Here is a 14,984-nt window from a genome sequence, read left to right as displayed (position 1 = left end):
GATCATCTTTCTCTTTGTAGTAAAATGATGAAATTGACTTTGCTTTCATGTAAATGAGTACTTAATTTTCTTTTTTGAAACGGAGTCTCACTCTTGTCGCTCAGGCTGAGTGCAGTGGCTCCATCTCAGCTCACTGCAACCTCTGCCTCCTGGATTCAAGCAATTCTTCTGCCTCAGCCTTCTGAGTAGCTGAGATTATAAGTGCATGCTGCCACGCCCAGCTAATTTTTGTATTTTAGTAGAGACGGGGTTTCACCATGTTGGCCAGGCTGGTCTCAAACTCTTGACCTCAGGTGATCAGCCCACCTTGGCCTCCCAAAGTACTGGGATTACAGGCATGAACCACCACGCCCTGCCGATACTTTATTTTCTGTTGCTCAAGGTACTATTTTTTAATACTGAAATGTGTCATGCATTCAGAAGTATATAAAATACATACATATTTTTAAAATAATAAAACAACTGTTGACTCACCAATCAGGAAAATGAGTAGAATGTTACCATAACCCACAGATATTCCCTGAGTGCCCCTGTGCAGTTGCATACCACTCTCTCTTCCCCTCCAGAGGTCATGAGTAACCAAGGCATTTGTGATAACCAGCTCCATGCTTTCCCTTAGAAAAGTTTTACAATCTGGCAGGGTGCGGTGGCTCACTGCTGTAATCCCAAGCACTTTGGGAGGCCAAGGCAGGCCGATGACTTGAGGTCAGGAGTTCAAGACCAGTCTGGCCAACATGGCGAAACCCTGTCTTTACTAAAAATACAAAAATTAGCCTGGTGTGGTGCATGCCTGTAGTCCCAGCTGCTTGGGATGCTGAAACAGGAGAATTGATTAAACCTGGGAGGCAGGGGGTTGCAGTGAGCTGAGGTCACACCACCACACTCCAGCCTGGGTGACACAACGAGACTCTGTCTCAAAAAGTTTTACAATCTGTGTATGTTTTCAAAAATACATATTACTAATTTATTTGGAAAAACTGAGTGGCAAGCACAAACCTAGCAGCATAAGGAAAGATAGAATTGCCACTACTCACAGTAAGCAAAACTGTTCCTGGATTCTATTTGGCATCAGCTTCCCTGATTGTTTACAGCAGGGAAGGTCAGTGGATGAGGTATTGAGAAGTGTCACTTTATGCTCAGCATTTTTAGCATTGTATTTAAAACAAGGTTAGAGCAACCACATCAGATCATTTGTATGTGCAGTTATACAAGTCCTCCCACAGGTACCTTGGGAAGAATAGTACAGTCACATGTTGCTTAACCACAGGGATATGTTCTAAATAATTCATTGACAGGCAGTTTTGTTATATGAACCTCACAGTGTACTTAAAACCTAGGTATATAGCCTGCTACACTTCTAGGTTGTATGGTGTAGCCTATTGCTCCTAGGCTGCAAACATATACAGCATAGTACTGTACACAGTTTTTTTTTTTTTTTTTTTTTATTATACTTTAAGTTCTAGGGTACATGTGCATAACGTGCAGGTTTGTTACATATGTATACTTGTGCCATGTTGGTGTGCTGCACCCATCAGCTCGTCAGTACCCATCAACTCGTCATTTACATCAGGTATAACTCCCAATGCAATCCCTCCCCCCTCCCCATGATAGGCCCTGGTGTATGATGTTCCCCTTCCCGAGTCCAAGTGATCTCATTGTTCAATTCCCACCTATGAGTTGAGAACATGCAGTGTTTGGTTTTCTGTTCTTGCGATAGTTTGCTGAGAATGATGGTTTCCAGCTGCATCCATGTCCCTACAAAGGACACAAACTCATCCTTTTTTATGGCTGCATAGTATTCCATGGTGTATATGTGCCACATTTTCTTAATCCAGTCTGTCACTGATGGACATTTGGGTTGATTCCAAGTCTTTGCTATTGTGAATAGTGCCACATTAAACATACGTGTGCATGTGTCTTTATAGCAGCATGATTTATAATCCTTTGGGTATACACCCAGTAATGGGATGGCTGGGTCATATGGTACTTCTAGTTCTAGATCCTTGAGGAATCGCCATACTGTTTTCCATAATGGTTGAACTAGTTTACAATCCCAACAACAGTGTAAAAGTGTTCCTATTTCTCCACATCCTCTCCAGCACCTGTTGTTTCCTGACTTTTTAATGATTGCCATTCTAACTGGTGTGAGATGGTATCTCATTGTGGTTTTGATTTACATTTCTCTGATGGCCAGTGATGATGAGCATTTTTTCATGTGTCTGTTGGCTGTATGAATGTCTTCTTTTGAGAAATGTCTGTTCATATCCTTTGCCCACTTTTTGATGGGGTTGTTTGTTTTTTTCTTGTAAATTTGTTTGAGTTCTTTGTAGGTTCTGGATATTAGCCCTTTGTCAGATGAGTAGATTGCAAAAATTTTCTCCCATTCTGTAGGTTGCCTGTTCACTCTGATGGTAGTTTCTTTTGCTGTGCAGAAGCTCTTTAGTTTAATTAGATCCCATTTGTCAACTTTGGCTTTTGTTGCCATTGCTTTTGGTGTTTTAGACATGAAGTCCTTGCCCATGCCTATGTCCTGAATGGTATTACCTAGGTTTTCTTCTAGGGTTTTTATGGTATTAGGTCTAACATTTAAGTCTCTAATCCATCTTGAATTAATTTTCGTATAAGGAGTAAGGAAAGGATCCAGTTTCAGCTTTCTACTTATGGCTAGCCAATTTTCCCAGCACCATTTATTAAATAGGGAATCCTTTCCCCATTTCTTGTTTCTCTCAGGTTTGTCAAAGATCAGATGGCTGTAGATGTGTGGTATTATTTCTGAGGACTCTGTTCTGTTCCATTGGTCTATATCTCTGTTTTGGTACCAGTACCATGCTGTTTTGGTTATTGTAGCCTTGTAGTATAGTTTGAAGTCAGGTAGCAAGTAGTTTTTTCCAATTCTGTGAAGAAATTCATTGGTAGCTTGATGGGGGTGGCATTGAATCTATAAATTCCCTTGGGCAGTATGGCCATTTTCACGATATTGATTCTTCCTATCCATGAGCATGGTATGTTCTTCCATTTGTTTGTGTCCTCTTTTATTTCACTGAGCAGTGGTTTGTAGTTCTCCTTGAAGAGGTCCTTTACATCTCTTGTAAGTTGGATTCCTAGGTATTTTATTCTCTTTGAAGCAATTGTGAATGGAAGTTCATTCATGATTTGGCTGTCTGTCTGTTACTGGTGTATAAGAATGCTTGTGATTTTTGCACATTAATTTTGTATCCTGAGACTTTGCTGAAGTTTCTCATCAGCTTAAGGAGATTTTGGGCTGAGACAGTGGGGTTTTCTAAATATACAATGATGTCATCTGCAAACAGGGACAATTTGACTTCTTCTTTTCCTAACTGAATACCCTTGATTTCTTTCTCTTGCCTGATTGCCCTAGCCAGAACTTCCAACACTATGTTGAATAGGAGTCGTGAGAGAGGGCATCCCTGGCTGGGCACGGTGGCTCAAGCCTGTAATCCTAGCACTTTGGGAGGCCGAGACGGGCGGATCAAGAGGTCAGGAGATCGAGACCATCCTGGCTAACACGGTGAAACCCCGTCTCTACTAAAAAATACAAAAAAAACTAGCCGGGCGAGGTGGCTGGCGCCTGTAGTCCCAGCTACTCGGGAGGCTGAGGCAGGAGAATAGCGTAAACCCAGGAGGCGGAGCTTGCAGTGAGCTGAGATCCGGCCACTGCACTCCAGTCTGGGCGACAGAGCGAGACTCCGTCTCAAAAAAAAAAAAAAAGAGAGGGCATCCCTGTCTTGTGCCAGTTTTCAAAGGGAATTTTTCCAGTTTTTGCCCATTCAGTATGCTGTTGCTGTGGGTTTGTCATAAATAGCTCTTATTATTTTGAAATACGTTCCATCAATACCGAATTTATTGAGAGTTTTTAGCATGAAGCGCTGTTGAATTTTGTCAAAGGCCTTTTCTGCATCTATTGAGATAATCATGTGGTTTTTGTCTTTGGTTCTGTTTATATGCTGGATTACGTTTATTGATTTGCGTATGTTGAACCAGCCTTGCATCCCAGGGATGAAGCCCACTTGATCATGGTGGATAAGCTTCTTGATGTGCTGCTGGATCCGGTTTGCCAGTATTTTATTGAGGATTTTTGCATCGATGTTAATCAGGGATATTGGTCTAAAATTCTCTTTTTTTGTTGTGTCTCTGCCAGGCTTTGGTATCAGGATGATGTTGGCCTCATAAAATGAGTTAGGGAGGATTCCCTCTTTTTCTATTGATTGGAATAGTTTCAGAAGGAATGGTACCAGCTCCTCCTTGTACCTCTGGTAGAATTCAGCTGTGAATCCATCTGGTCCTGGACTTTTTTTGGTTGGTAGGCTATTAATTATTGCCTCAATTTCAGAGCCTGCTATTGGTCTATTCAGGGATTCAGCTTCTTCCTGGTTTAGTCTTGGGAGAGTGTAAGTGTCCAGGAAATTATCCGTTTCTTCTAGATTTTCTAGTTTATTTGCGTAGAGGTGTTTATAGTATTCTCTGATGGTAGTTTGTATTTCTGGGGGTCGGTGGTGATATCCCCTTTATCATTTTTTATTGCGTCTATTTGATTCTTCTCTCTTCTTTATTAGTCTTGCTAGCGGTCTATCAATTTTGTTGATCTTTTCAAAAAACCAACTCCTGGATTCATTGATTTTTTTGGAGGGTTTTTTGTGTCTCTATCTCCTTCAGTTCTGCTCTGATCTTAGTTATTTCTTGCCTTCTGCTAGCTTTTGAATGTGTTTGCTCTTGCTTCTCTAGTTCTTTTAGTTGTGATGTTAGAGTGTCCATTTTAGATCTTTCCTGCTTTCTCTTGTGGGCATTTAGTGCTATAAATTTCCCTCTACACACTGCTTTAAATGTGTCCCAGAGATTCTGGTATGTTGTATCTTTGTTCTCATTGGTTTCAAAGAACATCTTTATTTCTGCCTTCATTTCGTTATGTACCCAGTAGTCATTCAGGAGCAGGTTATTCAGTTTCCATGTAGTTGAGCGGTTTTGATTGAGTTTCTTAGTCCTGAGTGCTAGTTTGATTGCACTGTGGTCTTAGAGACAGTTTGTTATAATTTCCGTTCTTGTACATTTGCTGAGGAGTGCTTTACTTCCAATTATGTGGTCTATTTTGGAATAAGTGTGATGTGGTGCTGAGAAGAATGTATATTCTGTTGATTTGGGGTGGAGAGTTCTGTAGATGTCTATTAGGTCTGCTTGCTGCAGAGATCAATTCCTGGATATCCTTGTTAACTTTCTGTCTCGTTGATCTGTCTAATGTTGACAGTGGGGTGTTGAAGTCTCCCATTATTATTGTATGGGAGTCTAAGTCTCTTTGTAAGTCTCTGAGGACTTGCTTTATGAATCTGGGTGCTCCTGTATTGGGTGCATATATATTTAGGATAGTTAGCTCTTCCTGTTGAATTGATCCCTTTACCATTATGTAATGGCCTTCTTTGTCTCTTTTGATCTTTGATGGTTTAAAGTCTGTTTTATCAGAGACTAGTATTGCAACCCCTGCTTTTTTTTGTTCTCCATTTGCTTGGTAGATCTTCCCCCATCCCTTTATTTTAAGCCTATGTATGTCTCTGCATGTGAGATGGGTCTCCTGAATACAGCAAACTGATGGGTCTTGACTCTTTATCCAGTTTGCCAGTCTGTGTCTTTTAATTGGAGCATTTAGTCCATTTACATTTAAGGTTGATATTGTTATGTGTGAACTTGATCCTGCCATTATGATATTAACTGGTTATTTTGCTCGTTAGTTGATGCAGTTTCTTCCTAGCCTCGATGGTCTTTACATTTTGGCATGTTTTTGCAATGGCTGGTACCGGTTGTTCCTTTCCATGTTTAGTGCTTCCTTCAGGGTCTCTTGTAAGGCAGGCCTGGTGGTGACAAAATCTCTAAGCATTTGCTTATCTGTAAAGTATTTTATTTCTCCTTCACTTATGAAACTTAGTTTGGCTGGATATGAAATTCTGGATTTAAAATTCTTTTCTTGGCCGGGCGCGGTGGCCCAGCACTTTGGGAGGCCGAGACGGGCGGATCACAAGGTCAGGAGATCGAGACCATCCTGGCTAGCATGGTGAAACCCCGTCTCTACTAAAAAATACCAAAAAAAACTAGATAGGCGAGGTGGCGGCGCCTGTAGTCCCAGCTACTTGGGAGGCTGAGGCAGGAGAATGGCGTAAACCCGGGAGGTGGAGCTTGCAGTGAGCTAAGATCCAGCCACTGCACTCCAGCCTGGGCGACAGCGAGACTCCGTCTCAAAAATAAATAAATAAATAAATAAATAAATAAAATAAAATTCTTTTCTTTAAGAATGTTGAATATTGGCCCCCACTCTCTTCTGGCTTGTAGAGCTTCTGCCGAGAGATCTGCTGTTAGTCTGATGGGCTTCCCTTTGTGGGTAACCCGACCTTTCTCTCTGGCTGCCCTTAAGATTTTTTCCTTCATTTCAACTTTGGTGAATCTGGCAATTATGTGTCTTGCAGTTGCTCTTCTCGAGGAGTATCTTTGTGGCATTCTCTGTATTTCCTGAATTTGAATGTTGGCCTGCCCTACTAGGTTGGGGAAGTTCTCCTGGATGATATCCTGAAGAGTGTTTTCCAACTTGGTTCCATTTTCCCCCTCACTTTCAGGCACCCCAGTCAGACGTAGATTTGGTCTTTTTACATAATCCCATACTCCTTGAAGGCTTTGTTCATTTCTTTTTCTTCTGTTTTCTTTAGCTTTCTCTTCTCACTTCATTTCATTCATTTGATCCTCAATCACTGATACTCTTTCTTCCAGTTGATCGAGTCGGTTACTGAAGCTTGTGCATTTGTCATGTATTTCTCGTGTCATGGTTTTCATCTCTGTCAGTTCATTTATGGCCTTCTCTGCATTAATTATTCTAGTTATCAATTCTTCCACTCTTTTTTCAAGATTTTTAGTTTCTTTGCACTGGGTACGTAATTCCTCCTTTAGCTCTGAGAAGTTTGATGGACTGAAGCCTTCTTCTCTCATCTCGTGAAAGTCATTCTCCGTCCAGCTTTGATCCGTTGCTGGTGATGAGCTGCGCTCCTTTGCCAAGGGAGATGTGCTGTTATTTTTTGAATTTCCAGCTTTTCTGCCCTGCTTTTTCCCCATCTTTGTGGTTTTATCTGCCTCTGGTCTTTGATGATGGTGACATACTGATGGGGTTTTGGTGTGGGTGTCCTTCCTGTTTGTTAGTTTTCCTTCTAACAGTCAGGACCCTCAGCTGTAGGTCTGTTGGAGATTGCTTGAGGTCCACTCCAGACCCTGTTTGCCTGGGTATCAGCAGCAGAGGCTGCAGAAGATAGAATATTGCTGAACAGCGAGTGTACCTGTCTGATTCTTGCTTTGGAAGCTTCCTCTCAGGGGTGTACTCCACCGTGTGAGGTGTGGGGTGTCAGTCTGCCCCTAGTGGGGGATGTCTCCCAGTTAGGCTACTCAGGCCTCAGCAATGGCAGGCACCCCTCCCCCAGCCTCGCTGCTGCCTTGCAGTTAGATCGCAGACTGCTGTGCTAGCAATGAGGGAGGCTCCCTGGGCGTGGGACCCTCCCGGCCAGGTGTGGGATATAGTCTCCTGGTGTGCCCGTTTGCTAAGACCCTTGGTAAAGTGCAGAATTGGGGTGGGAGTTACCCGATTTTCCAGGTGTTGTGTGTCTCAGTTCCCCTGGCTAGGAAAAGGGATTCCCTTCCCTCTTACACTTCCCAGGTGAGGCGATGCCTTTCCCTGCTTCAGCTCTCGCTGGTCAGGCTGCAGCAGCTGACCAGCACCGATTGTCCGGCAATCCCTAGTGAGATGAACCCAGTACCCCAGTTGAAAATGCAGAGATCACCTGTCTTCTGTGTTGCTTGCGCTGGGAGCTGGAGACTGGAGCTGTTCCTATTGGGCCATCTATGTACACAGTTTTAACACAGTGGTATTTGTGTATCTAAACATAGAAAAGTTGCAGTAAAAATTCAGTATAAAAGATAAAAAGTGGTCCACCTGTAAAGGGCATTTACCATAAATAGAGCTTGCAGGACTACAGGACTAGAAGTTAGTTGCTCTGGGTGACTCAGTGAGTGAATGTGAAGGACTAGGACATTACTGTACACTACTGCAGAGTTTACTAACACTATACACTTAGACTACATTAAATTTACAAAACAGCTTTTTTTCTTCAATAATAAATTAGCCTTAGCTTACTATAACATTTTTACTTTTATGAACTTTTAAATATTTTTAAAGTTTTTCATTCTTTGGAATAATATGTAACTTAAAACACACATTGTATAGCTGTACAAAAGTATTTTCTTTGTATTCTTATTCTGTAAGCCTTTCTCTCTCTCTCTCTCTCTCTCATATAATATATATGTGTGTATATATATATGTATATGGTTTTTGTTTTTTTTTTGAGATGAAGTCTAGTTCTGTCACCCAGGCTGGAGTGCAGTGGCACAATCGCAACTCAGTGCAACCTCTGCCTCCTGGGTTCAAGCAGTTCTCCTGCCTCAGCCTCCCGAGTAGCTGGGATTACAGGTGCCCGCCACCATGCCCAGCTAATTTTTCTTTTTTTTTTTTTAGTAGAGACGGGGTTTCACTGTGTTGACCAGATTGGTCTCGAACTCCTGACCTCGCAATCTGCCCGCCTCAGCCTCCCAAAGTGCTGAGATTCCAGGTGTGAGCCACCATGCCTGGTCCCTTTTTTCTATTTTTAATTTTTTTTTTTTCTTTTTAAACTTTTGTTAAAAACTAAGACACAAACACACATTAGCCTAGGCCCACACAGGGTCAAGATCATCACTATCACTGTCTTCCACCTCCACATTTGTCCCACTGAAAAGTCTTCAGGAGCAGTAATGCACTTGGAGCAGTCATCTCCTGTGATAACAATTCCTTCTTCTGGAATACCTCCTGAAGGACCTGCCTAAGGATATTTTACAGTTAACTTTTTTATATTTATAAATAGGAGTACACCGTAAATAATGATTTTAAAATACAGTAAATAGATAAACCAGTAACATATTCATTATCATTATCAAGTATTATGTCCTATACATAATTGTACATGCTATACTTTTATACAGCTGGCTACTTAATAGGTTCGTTTACACCAGCATCCCTACAAACGAGTGAATAATGTGCTGCTCTATGATGTCACGACATCACTAGATGATGGAAATTTCTCAGCTCTATTATAATCTTATGGGACCACCATCATATATGCACATCATTATGTGGCACGTGACTCTAGTTACAAATTTAAGATTCAATGTTTCAATAACTAGGATAATTAAAAGGAGTTTTATAATTGAAAGCTGAAAAATCATCAGTAAGATTTTTCGTATTTATTGCCTAAATATTCTAAGTGGGTTTTCTTAAAATATAAAACAGCATTACTTAGAATAGAAGCCTGGAGTGTCTTCTCACAGCAGGGCATGGATGGCAGATAGGTTTCAGGTCATTTGCCTTCTCAATTGATTATAACTGCTTGGAGTACTGTGTTGGAAAGTTTGCTGAGGGCCAGGCGCGGTGGCTAACACCTGTAATCCCGGCACTTTGGGAGGCCGAGGCGGGTGGATCACCTGAGGTCAGGAGTTCAAGACCAGCCTGGCCAACATGGCAAAACCCCTTCTCTACTAAAAATACAAAAAATTAGCCAGGTGCTGTGGCGAGTGCCTGTAATCCCAGCTACTCAGGAAGTTGAGGCAAGAGAATTGCTTGAACCTGGGAGGCGGAGATTGCAGTGAGCTGAGGTCGCGCCATTGCATCCAGCCTGGGCAACAAAAGTGAAACTCCATCTCAAAAAAAAAGGATGCTGAGGCCATGTGCAGCCTTACAGTAGGATATGTTGTTGATCTTTTCCAATTGATAATATATAGATACTGCTGCTCATCAAGCAGAATAAGTAATTTTTACAGTTTTCAGACAGAGCTAAATATTCCTATCCCCCATAATGATAAACAGGTATGGCAGTAAGGGGAATTTTTTTTAACTCTGTACCCCTCAGACCTAAGCATTGACATGCCAGAAGAATTTAGGACTTCCTGATCTCCATCTCCATCCTCCCAGACTTGGGAAAACTTTATTTCCAAACACATAAACACTGTGCACCTCCAAGGAAACATATTCCAGAGACTTGTACCTCAAAAGTCAGTGTAAGCCAGATGTTGTGGTATGCACATGTAGTCCCAGCTATTCAAGAGACTGAGGCAGGAGGATCATTTGAAATCAGGAGTTTGAGACTATAGTAAACCTAAATTGCACCTGTGAATAGGTACTGCACTCCAGTCTGGGCAACGTAGTGAGACCGTGTCTCAAAAAAAATAAAAAAGATTCCATATGATCCTTTTGACTTCTAGCCTAGCTATGTCCATGATGAGGGCAAAATTCTTAATCTATTCAAAGATCTGTAGTCCTGACCCAAGACATGACATAGCACATTGTGTGAAGCATTGAAACCATTTAGGTTTTCTGTAATATGCTGAGTTGTGTTGAACTGAAATGCCGGAGTTGGAAAAACCCTAAAAATAGCAAACTATTTCACAAAATTTTGCAGAATTAACTGCAGGAGCTTTTGAAAATCAAAGATTCTTGGGTCTCATCCCAGGCCTGTTGAATCAGAATCTTCAGGAGAATAAGGCATTTTTCCAATGTTCTGCCAAGATGTATATACAAGGCTGGGCACAGTGGCTCATGCCTGTAATCCCAGCACTTTGAGAGGCTGAGGCAGGTAGATTGCTTGAGCCCAGGAGTTTGAGTCCAGCCTGGCCAACATGGTGAAACCCCATCTCTACTAAAAATACAAAAATTAGCCAGGTATGGTGGCTCATGGTTGTAATCCTAGCTCCTCAGGAGTCTGAGGCATGAGAACTGCTTGGACCTGTGGGGTGGAGGCTGCAATGAGCGAAAAATCACACCACAGCACTCCAGCCTGGGTGACAGAGCAAGACTCTGTCTCAAAAAAAAAAAAAAAAAGTGTATACTACCATCCTGGCCTTAGTTGGCTGACCAGTACTCAAATCTAGAAAATCACAAATACAGTTCAGACCGCTTGTTTGACAGAAGGAGTCGAGGCCTGGAGCACAATTGTGACTTTCATATTGGCCTGTTGTTGGTTAATGACAGGACAGCCATTACAACCACAGCTTTTTCACTGCCCCTCACTTTCTGTCTTTCCTTTCCATACAAAATGTGTCTGACAGAACCTTCTCAGAGGGCTTGCACTTTGCCCCATTGACTGGGGCCATACAGAGGAGCTCCAAAACTACACTTTGAAATATGTGCCAGATTTGGGTTGGAAGGATTAACTTCCCCTGCTTTTGCCCAATTGTTAAGTGTCTTGCTGTGTTTTTCAGTTGGTAAGTCACATAGAAGAGATGCTCCAGACAGCCTACAACAAGCTCCACACATGGCAGTCACGGCGTCTGATGAAGAAAACGTGAGGTGGCCATGATGCTCACAGGTTTTGTGAGATTGAGAGAACTATGACCTGCAGCAACTCTGGAAACCTGGCCTGACAGACAAGCAGATGACCTCACAGGAGTGATAAGAAACATCTGCTCCACGCCAACTCCCAGAGCTGATGCTATTGTACTTGCACATTGGGGACTGAAAGGAAAGAAGGGACTAAATGCTGGGGAGGTAAATTAAGGCAGAACCAAATGAGCTACGTTGCAAATATATATATATACACACACATATATATGTACATGTGTATGTACATATATATATTTTAAAAGACTGTTTACTGCAGTTACTCAGGAACTGCTTTTGATTGACATTAAGCTGCTTTCAGAAATTTAAAAAAAAAATTTTTAAAGGGTGCATTGATAAAATCGAGGTTTTTTTGGTTGTCGTTTTTTTCCGTGTAAATTTTTTTCCTAAGTTTATGACACAGGGTAGACCTTAAGTATTCCTCCTCCATCCTTCATCCTCCACCCTCCATTGGATCCTCAAGTTTTAATGAATTCCAATTATACCTTACATCAGCAAGTTAAAAAGAGTACTTTAAAATAAAGCAAAGGGAGACTGTTGCTCAACCATCAGGAAACAGTTGTCAGAAGACATCATTGGTCCTGTGTTTCCTACGGAAATAAGAAACAATAAATATTGCACTGAATGTTTGTGGTTTGGAGTCCCTGAATAATAAAGAGGGAACATATTTGCAGAAAGTTGCATAGGGTTTTTTAATGCAGAATTTTGTCAGAAGACAATGGCGCTGCATGTTTTTCTTTGAGTGCAAATGTACATTGCTAAGATTTTTTTTAAGATGGCATGTGCTTTGAAAAGAGGATATTGCATTTTTAAGAGTTTAAAAATCTTATGAGTGAGAAATATAAAAAAAAATATTATTTTCACCTCTTTAGAAGAAATAAAAGATGTTTCTCCTATCTCCTTTTCTCTAGTATTTGACTGGTACTGTCCTTGGCGAATCGATAATCATTGCATAGTGACTGAAAAGCCTAAGTGCAAAAAAAAAAAAAAATGTTCTTGTTTCTGGAATTCGTGCCATATTTTGTTCCTAATGGGATCAACTTACTGTTTAAGACTTTAGATGTCTTGTATTAAAAATTACACAAAAAAGTAAAACTTTTTATACTTACTCTTTTAACTCAAACACATCTCTGGTTTCTCATTATGTGTGAATTTCCTTGGGTGGGCTGCCTGAGAACTGTTCATTTTATTTTAGGCCATGTTACAAACTGGTTATCCTTCATATAATGACTGTTAAGGTCAAAACCTAAGCCAGGCAAAGTAGCACATGCCTGTAGTTCCAGCTACTCGGGAGGCTGAGGTAGGAGGATCACTTGAGCCCAGAAGTTCAAAAGTCCAGACTAGGCAACATAGTAAGACTTCATCTCTATTTTTGTAGGAAAAAAAGAAATTTATCAAGACCTTGAACTGATAAAGGGAAAGAGGCCACATCATTTCCTGCCTTCAGTCTTCCCATTTCCCTTTCAGATCAGTATAGTAATGGTATAATCCCTTAAAATTTACACTTTCACAAAGTACTTTCAAATGTGTTACTGCCATAATGGGGCAAATAGAAAAATGATTGAAATAAAAAAAAAAATACGGCTATTGGGAAAGACAGACATAAGAAATAGAATGTTCTGTTGAGTGCTGTGTTAAAAATTAAGTTGTAAGCTGGGCATGGTGAGTCACACCTGTAATCCCAGCATTTTGGGAAGCCAAGGCAGGAGGATCACTTGAGCTCAGGAATTCAAGACCAGCCTGGGCAACATAGCAAAGCCTCATCTCTATTAAAAGTTAAAAACAAAAAAAACAAAAAAAAAACATTAGCTGGGCGTGGTGGTATGTAGTTCCAGCTGCTCCGGAGGCTGAGGCGGGAAGATTGCATGAGCCCAGGAAATTGAGACTGCAATGAGCTATGATCACACCACTGCACTACAGCCTGGACGGTAAGACAAAGCCCTGTCGGCCGGGTGCAGTGGCTCAAGCCTGTAATCCCAGCACTTTGGGAGGCTGAGACAGGCGGATCACGAGGTCAGGAGATCGAGACCATCCTGGCTAACACGTTGAAACCCCGTCTGTACTTAAAGAAAATACAAAAAACTAGCCAGGCGATGTGGCGGGTGCCTGTAGTCCCAGCTACTCGGGAGGCTGAGGCAGGAGAATGGCGTAAACCCGGGAGGCGGAGCTTGCAGTGAGCCAAGATCCAGCCACTGCACTCCAGCCTGGGAGACAGAGCAAGACTCCATCTCAAAAAAAAAATACAAACCCCTGTCTTAAAAAAAAAATAGGCCGGGCGCGGTGGCTCACGCCTGTAATCCCAGCACTTTGGGAGGCCAAGGCGGGCGGATCACAAGGTCAGGAGATCGAGACCACGGTGAAACCTCGTCTCTACTAAAAATACAAAAAATTAGGCGGGCGCGGTTGTGGGCGCCTGTAGTCCCAGCTACTTGGGAGGCTGAGGCAGGAGAATGGCGGGAACCCGGGAGGCGGAGCTTGCAGTGAGCTGAGATCCGGCCACTGCACTCCAGCCTGGGCGACAGAGCGAGACTCCGTCTCAAAAAAAAATAAATAAATAAATAAATAAATAAAAAATAAATACATACGAAGTCTGAAGGAAGAAAAGACAATTTTGGGAAATTGGGATAGACTTCATTTAAAAGAGCATTATAGCTAAGTCTTGAAGGTTGAATAAGATTTTGTGAAGTAGAGAAGAAAGTCATCTCTTCTAGACTGAGGGAAGAGCATGATGGTGTGAAGGTTTGAAAGACTGAAATATGTTAGAACAGGAAAAATGTGTTAGATTGGAGAGTTGGGAGTGACAAGTAAAGCTCAGAAAACCATTTTAATTCAGCTTGTGAATGGCCTTGTATGCTAAAGTAAAATACTCAGACCTTACCTATTAGGCATGGGAGACTTGAGAGAAAATTCTAAGCAAGTTGCTTTTATGGGGGGGTTTTCTGGTGGGGGCGGGTTAGGCAGGGGTTAAATAACTTGGCAGTTAGGACAGACTTAGAAGACTTTTGGAATAAACCAGACAGGAAACGGTCTACATTAAAATGAAGTCCTAGTAAATAGGAAGGGCCTGAGTAAAGGCATTCCTACAGTGTATGTGACCATTTCACACGGAGTGAAGGAATCAAGGGTGATTTCACCAGAGATAGCTGTGAATTTCATGTCTAGCTTGCACTTGAAATATTTGAGCCTTGGATTCCTTTAACAATGAACTTCAGCAGCCGTATAGGCCTTTTATGGCCCTTCATCTCATTGTGGAAAACAATAGCACCACTGATGATTGAAGGCTGCTGTAAACCAGCACTGTGCCAAACACTTTTTCTGCTGTATCTCACTTCATTCCCACAACTGAAGAAGCAAGTAGATACTACAAGATTTTGTACAAATTAGAAATGGTTTAGAGGTTAAGTAATTTACCCAAATTCACACAGCTAGTAAGTGTCAGAGCTAGGATTCACCCTAAACTGCTAAGGCTTGTCTAGTCTGGAGAAGGGATGAGATGTCTGTGAAGTTGCCAGTTTTCATT

At 41.7% G+C, this 14,984-nt stretch overlaps 1 protein-coding gene across 4 annotated transcripts in view; it reads left to right on the top strand.

Moving 5' to 3' along the window:
* GTF2H1 (general transcription factor IIH subunit 1) overlaps window positions 1-12,584 on the top strand; it is a 53,410-nt gene extending 40,826 nt beyond the window's left edge. For all 4 annotated transcript variants that reach the window (XM_025355490.1, XM_025355493.1, XM_025355491.1 and 1 more), the window contains one exon: window positions 11,326-12,584. In XM_025355490.1, coding sequence (XP_025211275.1) covers window positions 11,326-11,412 — 87 coding nt within the window. In that variant the 3' untranslated portion in view covers window positions 11,413-12,584. The remainder of the gene's footprint in view (window positions 1-11,325) is intronic.
* The last annotated feature ends 2,400 nt before the right edge of the window (window positions 12,585-14,984 follow it).

This window comes from Theropithecus gelada, chromosome 14, assembly GCF_003255815.1.
Source record: "Theropithecus gelada isolate Dixy chromosome 14, Tgel_1.0, whole genome shotgun sequence".
Lineage (NCBI taxonomy): Eukaryota > Metazoa > Chordata > Mammalia > Primates > Cercopithecidae > Theropithecus > Theropithecus gelada.
This window is presented reverse-complemented; position numbering and strand designations above follow the sequence as displayed.